The 24,404-nt window shown below is 44.5% G+C and overlaps 1 protein-coding gene and 1 long non-coding RNA gene across 2 annotated transcripts; both read right to left on the minus strand.

Moving 5' to 3' along the window:
- Nucleotides 1-2,927: 2,927 nt before the first annotated feature.
- LOC149290367 (uncharacterized) lies at nucleotides 2,928-21,471 on the minus strand. The gene is made up of 3 exons (XM_089489259.1): nucleotides 21,415-21,471; nucleotides 17,226-18,269; nucleotides 2,928-3,697 (listed from the first exon to the last, which is right to left on the minus strand). The coding sequence occupies exons 1-3, from the start codon at nucleotides 21,446-21,448 to the stop codon at nucleotides 3,252-3,254; spliced, it is 1,524 nt and encodes a 507-aa protein (XP_089345385.1). The 5' UTR covers nucleotides 21,449-21,471; the 3' UTR covers nucleotides 2,928-3,251.
- LOC149290368 (uncharacterized) lies at nucleotides 21,470-24,144 on the minus strand. The gene is made up of 4 exons (XR_016277235.1): nucleotides 24,102-24,144; nucleotides 22,343-22,501; nucleotides 21,850-22,159; nucleotides 21,470-21,535 (listed from the first exon to the last, which is right to left on the minus strand). It is a non-coding gene; the product is annotated as an uncharacterized LOC149290368 (long non-coding RNA).
- Between the last annotated feature and the right edge of the window lie 260 nt (nucleotides 24,145-24,404).

Here is a 24,404-nt window from a genome sequence, read left to right on the forward strand (position 1 = left end):
TAAGTAAGCTGGACCCAAGCCATGAAGGGCTTTAAAGGTTATAACCAAGATTTTGTATTCTTCCCGGAAATTAACAGGCAACTAGTGAAGAGACTTTATTATAGGTTTAACATGGTCACCTCTAGATCTTCCAGTGACCACTTTGGCTGCCATATTTTGAATTAGATGAAGTTTCTGGACTTGGCTGAAGGGTAGCCCTTTGTAGACCGCATTGCAGAAGTCAAGACGTGAGGTTACCAGCGCATGCATCACAGTTTTTAGGTCTTCAGGTTCCAGGAAGGGACGCAGTTGGTGTATCAACTGAAACTGATATCAGGCACTCTTGGCCATAGCATCTATCTGAGTTGACATGTGGAGCGACGGTTCCAGGATCACCCCCAAACTGCAAATACCGTCCTTTAGGGGAAGTGTGGCCCTGTCCAGGACTGGTTGACAAACCTCCATACCTGGATTAGGATATCCAGCAGCAAGTAATTCTGTTTTATCTGGATTCAGTTTTAATCTGTTTTTCCTCATACAGCCCATTACTTTCTCAAGGCATTCATTCAGAGGGGAGATGCCTTCCTTTGTTGACGCTGAGGTATGCAGCATGGAGAGAGATATCTGGGTGTCACCAGCAACTGATCTCTGACCCCAGATGATCTCTCCCAGAGGTTTCATGTAGATGTTAAAGAGCATTGGGGACAGGATGGCACTCTGCAGAATGCCAAATTTAAGCTCCCTTTAGGAGAAGCAACTTTCCCCAAGCATCACCATCTGGAATCTGCCCAATGAAGTGCCCCCAAACTCCAATTCCCTCAGGCTTTCCAGAAAGATGCCATGATCGATGGTATTGAAAGCCACTGAGAGATCCAAAAGGATCAACAGGGTCACACTTCATCTGTCAATATTCAAGCAGAGATCATCTACTAATGCGACCATAGCAGTCTCGACTCCGTATCCCATCCTGAAGCCAATTTGAAATGGGTCCAGATAATCTGCTTCATCCAAGACCGCTTAGACTTGAAGAGCAACTGCCTCATTGCTTAGAAATGAAAGATGGGAGACTGGTCTGTAATTGTTCATGTCCAAGAGATGTAGAGAGGGCTTCTTCAGAAGCGGCCGTTCCACTGCTTCTTTAAAGCAAGATGGAAAATAGCCCTCCCTAAGAGATTCATCTATAATATATCTCAGGTGAGACCTAAGTGCATCTCCTCCTTGGAGGACCAGCCATGAAGAGCAAGGGTCAATAGGGCAAGTTGTCTTCTTCACACTTCCAAGGAGCTTGTCCACATCCTTGGTGCTCACAGATTCAATTTGATCCAGTATGATCTTATTCACAGAGTCACTGGACACCTCACCTATAGTTTCTGCAATAACGCCAGCATCCAAGTTGGCTCTTATCTGAGAGATTTTATCAATGAAATGGCCATTTAAAGCGTCACAATGAGCTGTGGAAGGTTCTCATAATGGGCTCTGGGGGGCAGGCGACTGGATCGGTTCCCAGATGCTTCCCCTCCACCTCAGCACTCGCTTTATGTTTCTCTTCCCTTGGCAGTTTCCCTCTTTCCTTTCTTCCTTCTCCTCCTTTAACCTAAATCCCATCGTCCAAGACCCTTTCAGCATGTTCCCAGAAGTGGGGGGGGGGGGGGGAGACAATCTTTCTGGTACTGAGGGTCTCTCTGTTGACCCTCCTCTGCAGGGTTGTTGTGAAGGGAAAGGTATATATTTGGAATGTGTGTGTCTGCCTAATACGGATCCTGTGGGCTTCTATGCCTAGTTTGCAGGTTGCCAGGGGGATGTCCCTCTCCCCAGAAGGGGCTTTGAGGTCCCTCTGTCTGCCTCCTCTTGGCTTTGGCCTAGATTTGGGCTCTTCTCCCTCCCCCCAGACAGAGCCCCCTTCCCCTAGGACCCCAGGAAAACTCCTCCCCTCCAAAAAAGGAGGGTTTGTCCTCTGCCCCACTTTCCAGGAGGGAGAGCGGTCCTCAAAGCTCTTTCTATTTTTGGATTACCCTGCCCCGTCCCCTCATGGCCATGCCTCTCCCAAGGGTCCCCCTAACTCCTTTACTTGTAATAAGCCCCCCTATGTATCTGAGCACCAAGGAATCCCCAAGGAAGGGGAAGGGGGCGGGAGAGGAGGCCTGGCAGGGCCCCTGCCTTTGTTGGGGGGGAGCAGAGGGGTTTTCTTTCTTCTTATAACCCCCCCAAAGGATCCTCCAGAAAACCCTCCAGACATACCTCTGAACGAACGAAGGCTCCCCCCACTTCCCTCCCTCCCTCAGAATAGAGGACTAGTAGAGAAGCAATGGCTTCAGGGGCTGAGGCTGCACATGCGCACATGCCCCCAAAGCCCCCTCCATAGCATATGGAGGAATCACCAAGGCTTTGCTGCTGGTGCTGCTTCTTCCGCTGGTGGCCTTTGCAGGAAGGGAAAGAGTGCGCCAGGGGTTCAGCAGCCTCCCCTCCCTCCCTCCGTCTGAGGAGAGTTGGAGGAGGTCAGAATGGAGCCCAAGGTAAGAAGCTAGACTCAGGAGGGAAAGGCAGGAAAGGAAGGTTTTGCTTTGTACATACAGCTCTGTCTGTCTATGTTGTTGTTGTTGTTGGTGTGTGTGTGTGTGTGTGTGTGTGTGTGTGTGTGTATTTGCTTCTTGTGGCTGGGAATGGAGCTGAGGACTGAAGAGAGAACAAAGTGTCAGTTTTGTGCAAATTCTGAACTTATGTGCATCAAAGAGCCCAGTGTGCTGAAATAGCAAAGAACTTTATTGAGAACACATAGTGAGAAATTCAGATTTTAAGTCTGAACTGCCCTCCCCAAGCCAAAGAATACATTAAAACCCCAAAACCTACACCTCCACCCTCTTCCAAACATAGCCCCCACCTCCAATTCCCACAGTCTATGCCCCTCAGGTAACAAAGCCCCCTTTGCCATTCCCAGAAACTAGCCCCCTTTCTGCTAATACCAACCCACAACATTTTCTGCCAACATCCTACAAATTCCAAATGCTGTCATTCCCATTACTATTCTAGCCGGCTGCAACAAATCCCACCCCTCTATCTAGCTAACCTATACCACAACCCATAATCCCCAGCCAAGTTTATAATTAAAAGCAATGATCTATACTAATAACAATAAAAAACTAAACTTAACACAATATAAATTTAAAGCAGACATATGGACAGACAAACCTAACACACAAAATCACAAGGGTCTTTTCTTATCACAACTGGATAGAACATATATTTTTTGTATTCCTTCTTGACTTCCTGTTAGTTCACTGCTGGGATTTGTGTGGCTTCTCTTCTGTGTGGATTCTTTGATGTCTAACGAAGGCTGACTTCCAAGTAAAACATTTCTCACAATGCTGGCATTTGTATGGCTTCTCCCCTCTGTGGACTCTCTGATGTGTCACTAGGAGTGACTTCGAAGTAAAACATTTCTCACAATGCTGGCATTTGTATGGCTTGTCTCCTGTGTGGACTCTCTGATGTGTCACTAGGTTTGACTTCCAAGTAAAACATTTCTCACAATGCTGGCATTTGTATGGCTTGTCTCCTGTGTGGACTCTCTGATGTCTCACTAGGTCTGACTTCGAAGTAAAACATTTCTCACAATGCTGGCATTTGTATGGCTTGTCTCCTGTGTGGACTCTCTGATGTCTCACTAGGCTTAACTTCCAAGAAAAAGATTTCCCACAATGCTGGCATTTGTATGGCTTCTGTACTGTGCGGACCCTCTCATGAATCAAATGTTCATCTGTAAAGAAGGACAATGTCAGATGAGACTGAAAATCAGAGTTAAGAGAGGAGGGTGTTACCCCATGATTTAGCCCTCATTAACTTCTCCTTATTAGAGATTAAATTAAGAAAATTTCTGTGAGTAACCCAAGCATGACCCTGCTGCTTATTCCCCTAAATCCATGGAATGGTGGTATCCTTACTCATAGAAGCTAGCAAAGAATGGGGACAGCCTTAAGGGAATCAATGGAAGCAGATAGTCAAAGGAGTGTTGAAAAAAATATTCCATCTAACATGTGCAAAAATACTTTGATTGACAGCTGGCATCATATCCTGTGAGACTGCCATAGAGTCCTGAGTCAGAGCCCAAGTCATGATGGAAGCTAACTGCAGAGGATGCTTCATGCTGTTTGGCCCCAGGAGATGACTCACAACCAATACAGTATCCAGCTCACATGCGGATTGGTGTGGATTGGATTGGAATTGTGTGTACAAGAAAAGGTGAAGTTGATGGAAGTCGGAGAGGAGAGCTTGCAACTCAAGAGAGAGAATCGCCAAGGATTTTGATGAAATCAACTGTGTCTGTGAGTTATTTTTAAGTGTGGAAAGTGGTCAGTGCATCGCCAATATCTATTTCTGGATATTTCTTTCCATACTCTACTATGTTATTGCTGAGCTGCATCTGGGAGCGTCACCCTCAGATTGTGCTGTATGTTGACTTTTCAACGCGATTGGAATTCAGAGCCAAGAAGGACCCAGAGCCAGTGTGCTAATCCTTTTTGTCAGAGATATTTGCACCAAGTCCCCATTGCATTCAATTTGGTTTTAGACCATTCTTCCCCCAAGGAAACATTCTAAAGCGATTTAAACCTTTTTGAACACTCGGTTTCTGCCCCCAAGCAACAATTACAGTATAAATATCTGTCCTGGCTGGCTGTTCTTTGACATCAGTCCAATTACAGACAGACAGTCTGTGGGTTTACATGGCTAAGCACCTCAATGCACTCGCCAACGCCATTTGTCGCAGGAGCTCCGGACTTCGCTTCCCATTTCGAACCCTCAGCAATTGGAATCCAGAGCCGTCTAGGTAACGTATTACCATTATGAAAGTCTTACATCTCTTCACCACTCTCACCTGTTATCTAGTTCTTGTGCATGTGTGTGAAGGCTTACGTGTGTGTGTGTGTATTTTGCTATTCACCCTAAATAAAACAGAAAACCTATTTCAAATCCCTTTGGAGTACTGTGTGCTTCTGGGACTGGTATAGTTGGGCTGAATCCCGAGGTCACTCTTGCCCCAACCAAACTATATTTCTCTTTTCAGCTAAGTACCAAATTCCCTTAAAAGCATGGCACTTGTGGGTGTCCTTCCCAGACTCCAGTATTTTGGATAACAAAGGGCCTTTGGAATCAACCATGGAGCTAAGCAAGGTCAGATAGTAAAAGAAACATTAGAGAAGAAGCAAGTTGTGTGTCTCCCTTTCCTACCTTCATAGATATTACTCATAATTGCTAAATGGAACCCCTAAATATGTCTTAAAACAAGGTTTTGAGCTGGTTCTCACCAGTTCACTCAATCCAGTTCTTAAAATCTGTCAGGTTGGTGGCTGCCTCCCAATCCCCAAGGCCCCTCTCCTGGCCCTTCCCAGAGGTCCCTTCCTCTCCTCACAGAGCTAGGTGATCATGGCTTTGCTCCTGTCTTCCCCTCCTGGATCCCAGAGGCCTGATCCCCTTCTTCTTCTCCCTCCACTCCCCAACCTTCCCTCTTGCCCATCTGCACTGCTTTACCATTTCACCTTCAGCATCTCTCCCCTCCCTTTATATTTTCCACATTCCCTCCATCTCTCTATCACAGACAGAAACACAACCACAGAGAGTTTGTGATGCATAAAAAGGACACTTTGAGGCCCATTTGTTGAGAAAGGCAAGATAATCAATATACAAATAACTCATTGGGAAAGGCAGAGCAAGGGGGATTGGGACCTGGACTCCAATTTTGGTGAGGGTCAAGTGCCAGAGAGCAGCCTTTAAACAGCCTTAAGACATCTCTAAGACAGGGATGGACTACTGTTGGGGATGCTTTGATTTAGATTTCCTGAATGGCAGGGGGTTGGACTGGATGGCCCTTGTGTGTTTCTTCCAGCTCCAAGATTATATGATTTTCAGCTCTATGATTCTATAATTTTAAAGTGGAATCATAGTGCCTTGATAATGTAGTATGAAAGGGCCCTCAGTCTTCATAGGAAGGGCAATGAATTCAGCTTCCTTACCCACAGAGGCCACATTCTCGTAATTCTCCATCATCACATAATTGTACATAAGTCTCTGCTTCTTTGTCAACAGTTTCCATTCCTCCTCAGTGAAATATACTGCCACATCCGCAAAGGTCACCTGCAACAGAAAATAGCCCTCATCCAGGGAATGACTAGTAAAAGGGGGGGGGGGGGGATAAGCACATGATGCATCCCAAAAATTATTTGATCACCTCAGAATTTAGTCCAGGAAATAAACTTTAAATTCTGTCAGCAAGAAAAAAGCTACTGCCTTTGAAATCCAGTTTGTCTTGAATTCTTTCAATATAATATACAATATATTAATCAATATAATTTAGGCCATGGCTGGGATATTGATGATGGATTAGGATACTGACTGTCCCAACACATACAGTACATTTAGCCACCAAAGATTATAGTGGATTTAGCCATTTGTTGCCAAATTTCACAGGCAAATGTCATTTTTAAAAAGCAGTTCTGGGGAGCACTGTGGGTTTGAGGGCCATGGGGCCAACCCCACTTTATATTCAGAGACATTCTCCCATATCTCCCAACATTTTACACCTGGGAAAAACAAGACACATGTGGACAAGCAATGCCAGAAAGTGGTGAAAATGGTCAAAGTTGTTTATGAGGAAGATCCCACAAGCGGGAAAGGGCACAGCAGTTTGCTTTTGCCTCAGACTCCTAGCAAAGGAAAGTCCCTGACCCTTTCTTTCTTCTCCTCTCCCGACTTTTGAGTGGATGGGGTGAAACTCCTTTGCACGCTTTATGCAGAACTTGAAGTGACTGAAGAAGGGGGAAAGTAGGAGGAGGAGAGAGAAACCAGAACATTTGAAAAGCCCCTGAAAAAGTGGGGTGACAGAGGATTAACCAGGACTGTCTCTGCCAAACTCCAACAGTATTTTATTTGCTTCCTTTCATAAATTGGCCCAGCAGTGACACAGATGAAGCTATTAGGATAGTGACTCACCAAAGAGCTGTTGTGCCTTGGCAGCCTCTTTCTGTTGGAGCCCAACTCCCTCCGCTTGGCCTCTGTGTCGGCCATCAGGCCTGCGGGGGGCCCTGGTGGTCCTGCACTTGGGTCACTTCCAGCAAGAGAGGGCCAAAGTCGTGTACAAGAGTCCGAGATGGAGTTACTGAGAAAAGGGACCAGGGTTAGGATTGACTTGGCAAGAAACCCTGCAGCACTCAAAGACGCACAGAACAGCATCCTCCTGGTGACATACGCAGGTGACATATGCCTCCTTTGGGCCGATGCAGAAGGTGGGCATCCTTTTCCTCCCTCTGCACCAAACAAAGCTCCCCAGACCTGGCATAGATTGACTACAGCTCCCCTACACAACAGATACTCCATGCCTTTTTAGAGTGGTGGGGGATTAGGGGATGAGGAATTGGAGAGGGCCCTGGTTATGTCCCCATAGCTAGATGTGAAATGAGTGAATCATTTGTTGAAACCTCCTGAACTCCCCAGTGGCCCTCAGAGGAAAATGCCTTCATTTTGCTTCTGGCTACATAAACACAGCTGGATGCTTCTCCAATACCTCACACCCAACACTCTCACCAGGCATTGAATGGCCATGCGGAATGGCTCCCGCAACTCTATGGCAGGACCTGTGTCAGTGAATGGCCAGTTGTACCCTTATTCCACCTGGAGCAACACTGGCGCATAGACATTCTGTTGGGTCAGGCTTTCTGGCCTGGTGGCCTCTCATTTACCCAGTGGCCAAAGCAGTTGCTCTCCATCCCCCAGGAAGGCCTCCAGTCAAGCAGAGCAGGAAAGGAGCGTTCTCTTGTCTGGTTGCCCCCCTTCCATGGGATCCAGCCCTTCCCCCAAGATCAGGGGCACCAGAGGATTGAGCTGATGGCAAGAGAGCACCCAATTGCCATGGCAGCCTTCTGCATGCAGAGAAACTACAATTCTGAGAGTGTCTCTGCCCATGTGGAGAGTGCCTATTTTCCCCACTGTTGCCTGGCCATCTTGGCTTGGGAATGTCCAGTTCTAGCCACACGCAGGATTAAATCATAGCCTGTATCCTATCCTATACTCAAAGCATCCTTTGGGGCCCTTCGTCCTTCCTCCCATGGCCCCCTTTCCCTCCTCCTCTCTCTCCTTCCTGACTCCCCCACTAGGCCTGCCCCCCACAACCACCATTCCTCTCCTGGAAATGGGAACTGGGGGCTCTTCTTCTCTCCCTCTAAACCCCAGGCTCAAGCCTTTCCCTGCCCCCCTCTTGCCCTTTGGAGGACAGAGCGGTGGACTGGAGTCCTTCTGGGGGGGGGGACCTAAACCATGCAGACCCCCTGCTCCTCCCCTCAGGCCCCTTCACTCAGAGCACCCATTAAAGAGCATTAAAGAAGCATAGAGTTGGAATAGACCACATGGCAAATGGCAATGGAGGGCAGAACATGATGCCTAGGGAACTACTCCTCTGAGTCCCAGCCATAGCAACTCCTGGTAGTAAATAGTCCAGGAGCTGAGGGGGTCTCCTTTCCCAAAGTGGGGGGTAAGGACCGGTTCCCATGGGACTGTGCGCCCCATGACCTCTTGGCAAATCTATGGGAGACGCTGCCTCCAAGAGCATTGGAGGAGTCTCTGGCTGGATGGCCATCTCTTCGGAGGACTTGGAGGGCAGAATGGGGCTGAATGGATGGCCCTTGGGGCTCCCTTCCAGCTCTAGGAGCCTATGAAGCCTACCTTACAAGGCTGTTGTGGGAGTTAATCACAAGGCAATTACTACACAAGAATGGCCACCTTTTAGCAGCTTACAATACAAATATCCATTCAATACAATAACAACATCTTTCATGATCTCCCAAACCCTTCCTAACACTCCCTCCCAAAAAATATCCATACAATACAATAAAACCCATGTTCCCCAGAAAGAGCAGAGCTGTGTAATAAGAAAACCCTCTCAGAAAAGACACACAAAGAGACACACTTCCTTCCTTTTGGCCCGAGGTGCCTGGCCTCCTTCTGACTCTGGAGCCTCAGGAGAGAAAGAGGAGCCTCGGTTCAACTGAGGCCTCAGAGAAGGTTCTGGAACGTTATTCCCAACAGTCACAAGCAGCATAAAATGGCCGCCAGAAAACAAAATGGCCAGGGATGGTGGGAGGGACATGGATTCCAGCCAATGGCAGGCTCTCAGAGTGTCCTCAGGAGGCAATCCTGTGTGAAATACATATCATAAAAACATCACAAAGTATAAAAATTCCAATTACAGTAATCTCAGGGCAGTTATGCTGTTATGACTCGAAGTGAACATATACACAATTATAATTATATATACATGCTGATGTTGACCAGAACGTGGGGGGTGTATACATGCGCATATTTCTCCATTTGATTATGTTTAAATTGTACGCAAGTAGAAGAGTATATATATATAAATGTGATATAGATAGATAGATAGATAGATAGATAGATATGATCCAACATATATGTGTACATGTGCTTTCATCTCTCTCTCTCTCTCTCTCTCTCTCTATATATATATATATATGTTTAAATAAGTGTGCGTACACATGCACATGTTCAGACAGATATCTATGGGTATGTATAGATGTATCTATGGGTGTTGTATGCAAGATCTAGAGTCCTGGAACATTCCATATATGTGTGTGTGTGTGTGTGTGTGTGTGTGTCACCTCTTATCACCTCTTTTGTTTAGAGTTGCCTTCAAAGTGTTATTAAATAATATTGGAAGCAATGTGGACATTAAGGGAGTGAAGATTAAGAATTATGTTTATAAAGCTAGAGCATTTGTCGACTATGTCATTCGCTTCTTAGATAACCCACTTAATAGCATTTCAGCTCTCAGTTATACTCTGGAGGCATTTGCTGAAATATCGGGGTTAAAGGTGAATCAAAACAAAACTGTGTTTATTACGAAGAATTTAAACAAAGAAGAACAACTGGAGTTACGTAATGTATCGGGGTATAGAGTCGTTAATAAAGCTAAATATCTGGGAATATACTTAACGACCAAGAACATTGACTTGTTCCACAACAACTATGGAAGACTATGGAATGAAGTAACAAAGGATATGTCTGCTTGGTCCAAATTGCATCTCTCATTCTATGGCAGAATAGCAACGTTAAAAATCAGTTAGTTTCATACACTTCCCCATTTTCTGTACTTATTTGAGAACATACCAATTATAGCCAAAGACAAACACTTTGCAATCTGGCAAAAAGAGTTCTCTGAATTTCTTTGGGAAGGTAATGAGCCAAATTTAGATTGTAAGCCTGAGGGCAGGGAACCGTCTATTATCCCCTCTGTTGTAAAACACTCGGATTCCCAGTGATTGGGCGGAATATAAATAAATCCTATTATTATTATTATTATTATTATTATTATTAGGGTGAGATGGGAAATTTTGACAGATGAATATGACAGAGGGGTTGTGCTTTACCAAACTTTAAGCTATATTATTATGCATCTTGTCTGTGTTGGCTAGAGAACTGGATTAATCTAAGCAATGATAGACTGTTATCTTTAAAATGCTGTGACTTGAGGTTTGGTATTTATGCCTATTTGTGGTATGAAAAGGTCAAAGAACATAAAGACTTTAAACATCATTTTCTTAGAAATGCTCTACTTTATGTCTGGAAGAAGGTTAAAGACCTTTTCTATAGTAATCTTCCACAATGGGTATCGCCCCAAGAAGCCTTTTACAAAAGAACTAAACACTTCAAGAATAGATGGATAATATATAAAGATTTGATTCAGTGGAAACCCAATAATATTGTGTTATTGAAATTGAGAGAAATACTTGTTTCTGAAGGTAAGGATATTTCTATTTTCAGGTAGCTGAAAGGTTTAGGTCTGGCCAAAAATTGATGGGTATTTCTTATGAAGAGAACAGTTTGGACAAAATTTTTGTGGATAAAGAGAGTAAACATCTTTCAAAATATAATAAGATCTTGAAAGAGAGAGATTTGGAGGATGAAATTGTTAAACTTTCCATGGTAAAATGGTCACAGGATTTGCAGAAAGCCATCGACAAGATCACTGGGAAACATCTTGGAAAGAGACAAGGAAATTTACCTTGTGTCAAAATTACAAGGAGAACTATGCCAAAATGTTACAAAGATGGTCTATGACCCCTCTCAAAATTAACAATATGTATAATACTGCTAACATTAAACGATGGAAATGTGGGAAACAGAAATGTGGGAAACTTTCTTCCGCCTTTGGTGGAAATGTGACAAAGCCAAGGGATTTTGGAGCAACATTTATAATTTAATGACAAATATACTCCAGACAGATATTCCTTTAGATCCTCGTATTTTTCTGTTAAACATGACATGTATATTGGAGGATGTCTAGGCTAAGAAACTGTCATGTCTAATTCTCTACATGGAAACGCTGGCTAGGATTCTCTATGCTCAATATTGGAAAAACAGTGTGGTACCAACTGAAGAGGAATGGTTAATTAAATTGTGGGAAGCTAAGAAATTGGATATTTTGACAGAAAGCCTGAGGAATAAGGACATAAATGTTGTAATTAAGGATTGGAAATACTTAGATAGATACTGTGGACTTAAGGGATTATAGCCTCTGCTGCTTAACTTTGTCTAATTTGCCTAACTCTCCTTGTTTTAACTTTTTTGCATAACGTAAATATATTTGTGATATTCATATATTTTCATAGAAGCTGATGATTTAATACCAATTTGGAGGAATATAAATGGTGTTTAGAACACTTCAGTCAAGTCTAAAGATGGAGAAGCTGATGATGGCCCAAAGATCTCTGCTCCAAAGCTTTTCTCCATCACTTGTTTTTAGCCAAAGGAAATGGTGACCACTGGACATGACTTCGGGGCACATTTTGTATAGTTAGTTCATAGCTGCCCTTCCAGTTCCTTGGAGTTTATCACACGGGAGGGAACCGGCCAAATCCTGTGCAGAAATGGGATTTAAAACCACAAAAGTGGCATCGTTTTCAGACACGTTGAGCATTAATCTAAAATCAACATACACAAAAAGTGGACAAACCCTGCAATTGCATGCAGCTGAGTATGTTGTGTGTGTGTGTGTGTGTGTGTGTGTGTGTGTGTGTGTGCCAAAAAAGCAACTAAACCTAGGATAATTGATCTTGTTTTTCCCCTTGAGTTTTCCTAAAAGATTTGCTTTGTGGGAATACTTAGACCTGGGATAAACCATGAATGAAACTACGTGTGAAAGGGATCTAGGAGTCCAAGTAGACAACAAGTTGAACAAGAGTCAACAGTGTGATGCAGCAGCTAAAAAGGCCAATGCAATGTTAGGCTGCATCAATAGAAGTATAGTGTCTAGATCAAGGGAAGTAATAGTGCCACTCTATTCTGCTCTGGTCAGGCCTCACCTGGAATATTGTGTCTAGTTCTGGGCACCACAATTAAAAAAGGACGTTGAGAAACTGGAGTGTGTCCAAAGGAGGACAACTAAAATGGTGAAGGATCTGGAAACCATGTCCTATTAGGAATGACTTAGGGAGCTGGGGATGTTTAGCCTGGAGAAGAAAAGGTTAAGGGGTGATATGATAGCCTTGTTTAAATATTTGAAGGGATGTCATACTGAGAAGGCAGCTAGCTTGTTTTCTGATGCTCCAGAGAACAGGACCCGCAGCAATGGATGTAAGCTCCAGGAAAAGAGATTCCAGCTCAACATTAGGAGGAACTTCCTGACAAAAAGGGCTGTTTGACAGTGGAACGCACTCCCTCAATGGAGAATGATGGAGTCTCCTTGTTTGGAGGCCTTTAAACAGAGTCTGGATGGTCATCTGTCAGGTATGCTTTGATTGAGAGTTCCTGCATGGCAGAAGGGGGTTGGACTGGATGGCTTTGAGATCACAATGTGACAATCTCAATGCTTCAGGTAAGGATCACAGTGGACCAGTCTCAATCCTTCAGGCAAGAAGCATCAGTCTGAACTCATAACAGTCCCATCACAATCTTTCAGGAAAGGCGCCTCAGGCTGAGATCACAATGGGACAGTCTCAATGCTTCAGGTAAGGAACATCAGCCTTGAGGAAGACTCAGTCCTTCAGGCAAGGATCATAACCCTGAGGTTGCTATGGGCCAGGCTCAATCCTTCAGGTAAGGAACACCTGTCTGAAGTCAATAAGCCCATCTTAATCCTTCAGGGAAGGAACATCAGCCTGAAGTCACAATGAGTTAGTGCCAGTCCTTCAGATAAGGAGCATCAGTCTGAGATCGCAATGGGCCAGTCTCATTCATTCAGGTAAGGAGGACCAGTCTTAAGTCACAATGGGCCCATCTCAATCTCTCAGGCAACAAGAATCAGCCTGAGGTCACAATGAGCCATTACCAATCTTTCAGGAAAGGAACATCAGCCTGAAGTCACAGTGGGCCAGTCTCAATCCTTCAGGTAAAGAGCATGAGCCTGAAGTCATAACAGTCCCATCTCAGTCTTTCAGGCAAGGAACCTCAGGGTGAGATCACAATAGTCCTGTCTCAATCCTTCAGGTAAGGAGCAGCAGACTGAGGTCACAATGGGACAGTCTCAGTCTCTCAGACAAGCGGCATCAGCGTGAAGTTGCAATGTGAGATCTAGAGTCAGTCCTGTGCTCAAAAAATAAAACTCATTTGAAACAAAAGAAGCTTTATTGATGAATCCAGGCAGAAACATCCATGAACACCTTTTTGCAAAGTCTGAATGCCAAAGGAACTTGCTCAACCCCTCCCTAACCCAGCCCCCAATTCCCAAGCTAAAGCAACACAAGCGGAGGTTGCATAGATACCAAGGTTGTCTATACTTCCCTTCCCTTCTCCCAGATAGACTCACCTTGAAGAGCGGTGTTCCCAAGCCAGCTTCACTCCTCCTTGATAACCAGTCTCCAGCTGCAACCCCAGCCCCTCTCCAAACGCCCTCCTTCATCTAAAAGCCATTCCATCATCTGTCTTCCTAACATTCCCCACTACATGCTTTCTATAACCCATCACTCTACACTACCTACTATGAACTACAACCATAACTCTAATAACCAAACCCTAGTATTTTTACTCTTTATGACAGAACCCTTATACACTGTTTCTGACACGCAATGGGCCAGTCCCATCCTTCAGGTATACAGCACCAGTCTGAAGTGGCAATTCTCCCGTCTCAATCTTTGAGGCAAGGAGCATCAGCCTGAGGTCGCAATATGTCATGAATCCCTTTATTCATGCATTTATTTATTTGAAATGAAATACCATTACAATTATGCAACCTGTCTGTCTCCGACTGATTCACTGACTAAGGATGGTGTCTCTCCTCTGAATGCCTGTCTTAATACGGTAATGGAATGGATGAGGGAAAACAAACCCAAATTGAATCCAGGTAAAACGGAGGAACTTGTAATGGGGACCTCAAATTCCGGAATGGAGTTATGTCAGCCAGTTCTGGATGGGTTCACACTTCCCCTGAAAGACTCTGTCTGCAGTTTGGGAGTGCTCCTGGATTCATCACTTCGTCTGACGGCTCAGGTGGATGCAAAAGTCAGGAGCACTTGTTGTCAGCTTCGGCTGATACGCCAACTGTGCCGCTTCCTGGAGCAACAAGACCTTGAAACAGTAGTACATGAGCTGGTCACCTCTCGGCTTGATTTCTGTAACACACTCTACATTGTTTAGCTTGTAACCTGGCTACTCATTATATAAAACGTCTGTATCCCTGCCTGTTTTTGCATGTGGTGGAGACTGTAGCTGGCATTAAATAAACTTGGCATTAAGCTGGTCACCTCTTGGCTTGAGTTCTGTAACACACTTTACATGGGGCTACCCTTGTGCCAAGTTCGGAGACTTCAATTGGTACAGAATATGGCAGCCAGGTTGGTTACGGGCACTTCTAGAACTGCCCACATTCCACCAGTTCTTAAATCCCTCCACTGGCTGCCCACTGGCTGTATCTGGGCAAGATACAAGGTGTTGGTTTTAACCTTTAAAGACCTACATGGCTTGGATCCTGACTACTTACGGGAGCACCTCCTCCCATAAAATCCACCGCAGACTCAGGTCCTCTGAGAAGAACCTGCTCCAACTCAAGAAGACCAGACTTTCAGCGGTGACCCAGAGGTCCTTCTCTTCAGCCGCTCCCAGGCTCTGGAACGACCTCCAGATGAGATATGTCATATTTCCACCTTGGAAGCCTTTAGGAAGGCTATTAAGACGGCTCTCTTCAACAGCCCTTTCCAGACTAGACTAGATCTATTGACATGCCTCTCCCTCTTCCTTACCCTAACCATCGTTACTGTTATGGAAATTGTTATTGATGTATCATTCCTGCCCTCCCTTCTCACCTTCAGAAAATGACCCATTTCTTGCCCGAAAAAACTTTTTTACTGTATTGTGTTTTGGATGTTTTACATTTTCTTGCTGTTTAATAGCTTTTTAATGGTTGATTAATGTTCTTATAATTGGGAGGGGCAGGGGGTTTTGAAATTTTAACTGTATTTCTTAAATTGTATTTTATTTTATTACTATAATCCACTTTGAATCCTTTGAGAAAAGGTGGAATATAAAGAAATAATAATAATAACAATAACAACAACAACAACAACAACAACATCCCTTCAGGGGTATCCAAGGCCCTTTCAGAATGCTCCCAGAACCAAGGGGGGGGGGTGTTTCTGGGGCTGTGGGTCTTTCTGTTGGTCCTCCTCTGCAGAGTTGTTGTGAAGGAAAAGGTAAGTATGTGAGGGGGGTGCCCAATCCGGATCCTGTGGGCCTCTTAGTTCCCAGGTTGACAGGGGATTGCCAGAGCTTTGAGGTCTGTCTCCCTCCTCTTGGCTTTGGCCTAGATTTGGGCTCTTCTCTGACCCCCATAGCCCCTCCCCTAGGACTCCAGAGAAAACTTCTCCCTCCCCCCCAAAAGTGTTGTTTCCAATGCTATTGAATCCTGTCCTGTGTGATGCTTTCTATTTGGCACAAAACTGTTCCCCAAATCAGGCATCAGAAGTGAGAGTCTCTCCTCTGCCCCAATTTCCAGGAGGGAGGGGGATCCTCAAAGACATTTTTACCTTTGGAGCCCCACCTCTCCATGGCCATGCCTCTCTCCAATGGTCCCCCTGCCTTCCTTTCTCATGATAACCCCCCAAGTACCTGGGCCCCAAGGAATCCCCCAAGGAGGGGGCAGGGAAGGAAAGAGGGAGAGGAGGCCTGACAGGCCCCTTGCCTTTCTTTGGAGGAGAAGAGGGGCTTCCTTCTTTCTTATAACCCCCTCAAGGGCCCTCCAGATGAACAAGGGCTCTCCCCACTTCCCTCCCTCCACAGAACAGACTGTGAGGGCAGCAATGGCTTCAGGGCCTGAGACTGTGCATGCGCATATGGCCCCAAAGGCCCCTCCTCAGCATGTGCAGGGATTGCCAGGGCCTAGATGCTGCTGCTGCTTATTCCACTGGTGGCCTTTGCGGGAAAGTATGCGCCGGGCGTTCAGCGGCCTCCCCTTCCTTCCATCCTTTCTTCCTTTGAGGAGACAGCAATGAAGCCCAAGATGCAGAGCTGGACTCAGGAGAAGAAAGGCAGGAAAGGACAGCTCTAGTTTAGAAATATAGCTCTCTGTGTATCCTGTATGTGTGTGTGTGTGTGTGTGTGTTTGCCTCTGCTGTTCTTATGGCTGGGAATGGAGCTGAAGACTGAAGAGAGAAGAAAGGTTCAGTTTGGGCAAATTCGGAACTTCTGTGCATCAAAGAGTCCAGTGTGTTGAAAAAGCAAAGATCTTTATTGAGAACAAAAAGAAATTCAGTATTTAAGCCAAAACTGCCCACTGCAATCCAAACAATGCATCAAAATCCCCAAACCTAAAATCCCACCCTCTTCCAAACCTATCCCCACCTCCAATTCCCACAGTCTATGCCCCACAGGTAGCAAGGACCCTTTGCCATTCCCAAAAAATAGCCCTTTCTGTCAATACCTGCCCCCAATTTTCTTCAGCCAACATCCCAAATATCCCAAAAGCTATCATTCCCATAACTATTCTGCAACAAATCCCAGCCCCCATCTACCTAACCTATACCACGACCCACAATCCCCAGCCAAATTTACAACCCAAAACAATTATCTATACTATTAGCAATGAAAACCTAAACTTAAGAAAACACAATCTTAAAACATAAACAGACATATGGACAGACAAATCTCACAAACAAAATCAAAAGGGCCTTTTATTTGCACTGCTGGATTGAAAATATGCTTTTTGAATTCGTTAGTGACACATATAATGTTAGTTCATTTCTGGGATTTGTGTGGCTTCTCTCCAGTGTGGACTCTCTGATGTCTTTCTAGGTTTGACTTCTGAGAAAAACCTTTCCCACAATGCTGGCATTTGTATGGCTTTGCTCCTGTGTGGACTCTCTGATGTGTCACTAGGATTGACTTCCGAGAAAAACCTTTCCCACAATGCTGGCATTTGTATGGCTTTGCTCCTGTGTGGACTCTCTGATGTGTCACTAGGTGTGCCTTTGAAGAAAAACCTTTCCCACAATGCTGGCATTTGTATGGCTTCTCTCCTGTGTGGATTCTGCGATGTTCCAAAAGGTGTGACATCTGAGAAAAACATTTCCCACAATGCTGGCATTTGTATGGCTTCTCTCCTGTGTGGACTCCCTTATGTTTCACTAGGTTTGACTTCTGAGAAAAACATTTCCCACAATGCTGGCATTTATATGGCTTCTCTCCTGTGTGGACTCTCTGATGTGTCACTAGATGTGACTTCCGAGAAAAACCTTTCCCACAATGCTGGCATTTGTATGGCTTCTCTCCTGTGTGGACTCTCTGATGTCCCACTAGGTCTGACTTTGAAGAAAAACCTTTCCCACAATGCTGGCATTTGTATGGCTTTGCTCCTCTGTGGACTCTCTGATGTCTCACTAGGTGTGACTTTGAAGAAAAACCTTTCCCACAATGCTGGCATTTGTATGGCTTTGCTCCTGTGTGGACTCTCTGATGTGTCACTAGGATTGACTTCCGAGAAAAACCTTTCCCACAATGCTGGCATTTGTATGGCTTCTCTCCTGTGTGGACTCTCTGATGTTTCACTAGGTCTGACTTCTGAGAAAAACATTTCACACAATGCTGGCATTTGTATGGCTTCTCTCCTGTGTGGACTCTCTTATGTGTCACTAGATGTGACTTCTGAGAAAAACATTTCCCACAATGCTGGCATTTGTATGGCTTCTGCCCGGTGTGGACCCTCCAATGCATGGCAAGGATTGACTTGTAAGCAAAACGTTTCCCACAATGCTGGCATTTATGTGACTTCCTGCCTGTGTGCATTCTCTCATGATTAAAATGTTCTTCTGTAAAGAAGGACAGTGACAGATAACATTGAAAATCAGACTTAAGAGAGGAGGGTGTTACCGCATGATTTAGCCCTCATTAAACCCTCTTTATTTGAGATTATATTATTAAAGTTGCTGTGAGTAACCCAAGCATGACCCTGCTGCTTATGCCCCTAAATCCATGGAACGATCGTATCCTTACTGATAGGAACTAGGAAAGAATGGGGACTGCCTTGAGGGAAACAGTGGAAGGAGATAGTTAAAGGACTGTTGAAAAAATATTCTGTTAACCATGTGCAAAAATACTTTGATTGACAGGTGGCATAATATTCTGTGAGACTGCCATAGAGTCCTGAGTCAGAGCCCAAGGCATGATGGAAGCTAACTGCAGAGGATGCTTCATGCTGTGTAGCACCATGAGATGACTCACAACCAATACAGTATACAGCTCATATGGGGACTGGTGTGGATTGGATTGGAGTTGTGAGTACAAGAAAACGTGAAGTTGATAGAAGTTGGAGAGGAGAGCTTGCAAATATTTGTATTATTTTGCAGCTCAAGATAGAGAACCTCCAAGGATTTCGATGAAATCAACTGTGTTTGTGACTTATTTTTAGTGTGAAAATAGGTCAGTGCATTGCCAATATCTATATATCTGGGTATTTAGTTCCATACTCTGCTATGTTATTTTTGAGCTGCATCTGGGAGCATCACCCTCAGATTGTAATGTACATTGGCTTGTGAACGCAATCAAAATTCAGAGTCAACAAGGACATGAGAGGGGTGTGCTAATCCCTTTTGTCTGAGGTATTTACAACAAACACCCATTGCATTCAATTCGGTTTCACACCATTCTTTCCCCACACAGGAAATATTCTAAAGTGATATAAACCTCTCCGAACCCTCAGTTTTTGCCCCCAAGCACCAATTTCCGTATAAATATCAGCCCCGACTTGCTATTCTTCAGTGTCAGTCCAGTTACAGACAGACACTGTTTGTTTTCATGGCTAAGCACCTCAATGCACTCATCAACCCCAATTGTTGCAAGAACTACTGACCTCTCCCCATTCCAAATCCTCAACAATTGGAATAAAGATCTGGATAGGTAACGTATCACCATTATCAAAGACTTACATCTATTCAGCACTCCTGCCTTTCTTACCTATTTCTTTTGTGTGTGCATGAACACTTATATGTATGTGTCTGTGTGTTTTGCTTTCCCCCTAAATAAAACACAAAAACCTATTTGAAATCCCTCTGAAGTTGGGTTTGATTCAGGACTTGCTATAGCTGGGCAGGATCCAGAGGTCACTATTGCCCCAGTAAAACTATTTCGTTCTATTGAGCTAAGTACCAAACTCTCCTAAAAGCATAGCACTTGCGGGTATCCTCCTCATACTCCAGCATTTTGGGTAACAAAGGACCTCTTGAATCAACCATGGAGCTAAGGAAGCTCAGGTAAGAAAAGAAATATTAGACAAAAGCAGGTTTTGTGTCTTCCTTTCCTCCCTTCATAGTTATTACTCATAATTGCTAAATGAACCCCTAAATATGTCTGAAAACAAGGATTTCAGCTGGTTCTAAGAAGTTCACTCAAAACAGTTCTTAAAATCTGTGAGGTTGGTGGCTGCCTCCCAATTCCCAAGGGCCCTCTCCTGGCCCTTCCCAGAGGTCCCTTCCTCTCCGCACAGAGCTAGGCGATCCTGGCTTTGCTCCTGCCTTCCCCTCCTGGCTCCCAGAGGCTTGATCCCCTTTCTATTCTCCCTCTCCTCTCCAACCATCTGCACTGCTTTAGCATCTCACCTTCAGGATCTCTCCCCTCCCTTTTGATTTTTCACATTCCCTCCATCTCTCTATCACAGACACATACCCACAGAGTGTGATGCATAAAAGGGACACTTTGAGATTCATTTCTTCAGAAAGGCAGGGCAATCAATATACAACTAATGCATGAGGAAAGGCAGAACAAGGGGTCTGGGACCTGGTTTCTGATATTAGTGAGGGTCAAGTATGAGGGATGAGCCTTAAAACAAGCTTAAGGCATCTCTAAGACAGGGGTGGACTACTGTTGAGAAGTGGGGTGGTCATATTGGACCCCAGGGGATCTCAGAGGCAGCCCCACATTGTGTCACCTAAAAATATGGCATAATGTTTTGTCCCTCAATATCCCACAGCATCCCTTTGGGGAATGGAGGCTGTTTTGCCACTGCTGGGCCCTCTCTGAGCCATTGCAGGGCCAAGGGAGGCCTGTTTCCCAGAAAGCCTCTCCAGAGCCTCAAAAGGCTGGAAGAGGGGCCACAAAAGCCAGGAAACTTGCTCAGGAATGGGCTGAGGACCATTTAGGGCAAAAAGCATTAATCTCCATGGCTCCTTCCCACAGAATTCCGAAATTGGCAGTTTAGGATTTGATATTTAGAATCCTTACAAAGTGGAGAATAATAGTGCCTCACTAAAACTAGAAATTCCAAGATTCCACAGGAAGTTGTTAGGACAGTTAAATTATGTGAGAAAGGGAACTAGGAATGGTAGTCGAGCACAAGTTGAACATGTGTCAACAGTGTGATGCAGCAGCTAAAAAGGCCAATGTGATCCTAGGCTGTATCAATAGGAGTATAGTGTCAAGATCAAGGGAAGTAACTTGCAATGATCCTGTGTCCAGTTCTGGGCACAACAATTCAAACAGATGTTGAGAAACTGGAGCATGTCCAGAGGAGAGAAACCAAAATGGTGAATGGTCTGGAAACCATGCTCTCTGAGGAATGACTTAGGGAGCTGGGTATGTTTAGCTTGGAGAAGAGAAGGTTAAGAGTGGATATGACAGCCCTGTTCAAATATTTGAAGAGATGTCATATTCAGGATGGAGCAGGCTTGCTTTCTGCTACTCCAGGGAAAAGGACATGGGACAATGGATGCAAGCCACAGGGACAAGAGATTCCACTTAAACTTTAGGAGGAACTTCCTGAGAGTAAGAGTTCTTCAATAGTGGAATATACTCCCTCAGAGTTTGGTGGAGTCTCTTTCTTTGGAGTTCTTTAAACAGAGGCTGGATAGCCATCTCTCAGGGGTGATTTGAATGTCTAAAGTGGAATCATAGCACTCTGACAGTGACTTATGAAAAGGCCCTCAGTCTTCACAGGAAGGGCAATGGATTTAGGTTCCTTACCCACAGAGGCCACATTCTCATAATTCTCCATCATCACAGAACTGTACGTAAGTTTCTGCTTTTTCGTCAACAGTTTCCATTCCTCTTCAGTGAAATATATCGCCACATCCGCAAAGGTCACCTGCAACAGAAAACAGCCCTCATCCAGAGAGTGACCAAGCCAAAGATGAGAAAAGCACATGGTGCATTGCAAATATTATTTGATCACTTTACAATTCAGTCCAGGAAATAAACTTTTAATTCTGTTAGCCAAAAAAAGCTACAGCCTTTGAGATCCAGCTTGTCTCGAAACTTTTCCATATAATATATAATATGATAAACAATATAATTTACTCCATTTCTGGAATATTATTGATTGATTAAGATTCTGCCTATCCCAACATGTATAGTACATTTAGTCACTAATGAATTGTAGTGCATTTAGCCATATCTCACCTAATTTCAAAGGCAAATTTCACTTTTACTCTGGGCTTGAGGGCCACTGAGCCCAACCTCAATTTAGCTCCAGAGATATTCTTCCATATCCCCCAGCATTTTACAGATTGGGAAAGCAAGACAAATAACACCAGAAGGGGGTCAAGATGGCCGAAGTTGTTAATGATGATCACACAAGGGAGGAAGGGTACAGACGTTTGCTTTTGCCTCCGACTCCTGGCAAGGGCAAGACCATGCCCCCTTCCCTCCTCCCATCTTCCCTCTTTTGAGTGGATGAACTTGGAACACATTTTGAAGCAACTGAACTGACCTGAGGATAAAGAAGAAAGTGGGAGGAGGAGAGTGAAATAGGAAATTTTCAAAGCCCCTGAAAAATGAGGTGACAGATGATTAACCAGAACTCTCTCTGCCAGACTGGGAAAGTATGTTCTCCACGTGCTTTCATGAGCCGGCCCAGACACAGATGAAACTAACAGTCAGGATGGCAACTTACCAAAGAGCTCTTGTGCCTCGGTAGCCTCTTTCTGTTGGATCCCAACTTCCTCTGCTTGGCCTCTGTGTCAGCCATCAAGTGGGCAAGGCGATCCTGCTCTTTGGTCACGTCCAGCAAGAGAGGCCCAAAAGGCATGTACAAGGGTCCAAGATGAAGTTCCTGAGAAAAGAGACCAGGGTAAGGCTTGGTTTGGCTAGAAAGACTGCAGCACTCAAAGTCACTGAGATCAGCATCCTGCTGGGGACATAAGCAGGTGACGAATGTCTCATTTGGACCAATGCAGAAGTGGACATCCCCTTCCTCCCTCTGCACCAACCAAAGCCCCCTGGACCTAGCATAGAGTCACTGCAGCTCCCCTACAGAACAGATACTCCATGTCTTCTTAGAGTGGTGGGGGATCAGGGGATGGGGAATAGGAGAGGGCCCTGGTTATGTCCCTGCATCTAGATGTGAAATGAATGCATCATAAATAAACAAATAACCTGCTTTCCTTCTGCATTCCTCCTCTTTTCCCCATCATCAGCTCCTTTCCCAAGAAGGCAGCATCTGCACTGTAGAAATAAGGCACACTGACACCGCTTTAACCGCTCAGTGCTATGGAATCCTGGGATTTTACCTTTGGACACTTAGCCTTCTCTGCCAGGGAGCTCTAATGCCACAACAAACTACAAATCCTAGGATTCCATACAGTAGGATGGAACTAGAAGAGTTAACACATTTTAGAACTGGATTATTTTTGCAGTGCAGATACAGCCTGAGTCGGTTGTAAAAGAATAGAAGCACCCAAGTTGAGTTTTTATCCTTTTAAAATGGTTTTGCTTTTTTAAATATAAGCATTTTGTTTTTCTGTCTAATCCTTATTCTTCTTGTTGTTGTTTGTTTGTTTGTTTGTTTAATTCTTGGTAATATGAGTTATTCTGGTCCGTCTCCTTCCTTCTTGCTTGAAAATTTCTTAATAAGAAGCTGGAGAGACTTTTAAAACCTCCCAAAGGAGCCACTTTTGGCCTCTTTTGGGGGACTAGCCTCCTCTTAGAAGCCAAAGCCCAATGTTTGTGAAGAAGAAGAATAAGGATTGTATTGAAACTATCCTTCCATTTCTGATCCCTTTTAAAACCCATGTTCCCCAGAAGGAGCAGCGTTGTGTAATAAGAAAACCCTCTCAGAAAAGAGACACAAAAGACACCCAAAGAGACACACTTCCTTCCTTTTGGCCCAAGGAGCCTGGCCTCCTTCTCTCTCTGGAGCCTCAGGAGAGAAAGAGAGGCCTCTGTTCAACTGAGGCCTCAGAGAAGGTTGTTCCCCACAGTCACAAGCAGCACAAAATGGCCACCAGAACACAAAATGGCTTCCAGAACACAAAATGGAATTCTGGGAAATGTAGTTTTATGAGACATTGAGCCTTCTCTGTCAGAGAGCTCTGATGCCACAATAAACTCCAGTTCCCAGGATTCCCTAGCACTGGGCCAGGGCAGTTAAAGCGCTCTCAAACTGGACTATTGCTGCCGTGTGTTTTGGACCTTTCTTGGCCACAAATTGTCCATAGCCTGCAATGCATCTCCTAATTCTGTTGGCAGTCCCTCCCTCCCAACACTTTCGCATTTCCCCCCAAAACCAGCGCAAAGCTGGCAGATGGAAAGAGGTTTTAAAGCAGCATTTAAATCTGCAATATTTGTTTTTAAAAGACTAAATGTCCCAAATGCTATTATCAGTTTTGTAGCTGTTATTACAGAAAGACGCAGAGTGCAAACTCCTCAAGTACCTTTATTTTCTGGAGTGAGATGTGCTTTTCCAACTGACTCACTTTGATGATCTCCGGTGGTCCAAGCAGCCAAACTGCGGCCCTGGAATAATAATAATAATAATAATAATAATAATAATAATAATAGTTTTATAACCCTCTCTTCAGCCAAAAGACTATCAGAGTGGCTTACAAATTTTTAATTAGATATTTAGACATTATGGCCCTTAGCCCAGTAGACCCTTAAATTCCTTAAATCACGCTGCCATCATGCAGTGAATTATAAAAGGATTTCCCTTAACCTACACTGGGACCAGTTAATGA

This window comes from Sceloporus occidentalis, unplaced genomic scaffold (assembly GCF_023333645.1).
Source record: "Sceloporus occidentalis isolate IW3139 unplaced genomic scaffold, rSceOcc1.0.p SCAF_39, whole genome shotgun sequence".
NCBI lineage: Eukaryota > Metazoa > Chordata > Lepidosauria > Squamata > Phrynosomatidae > Sceloporus > Sceloporus occidentalis.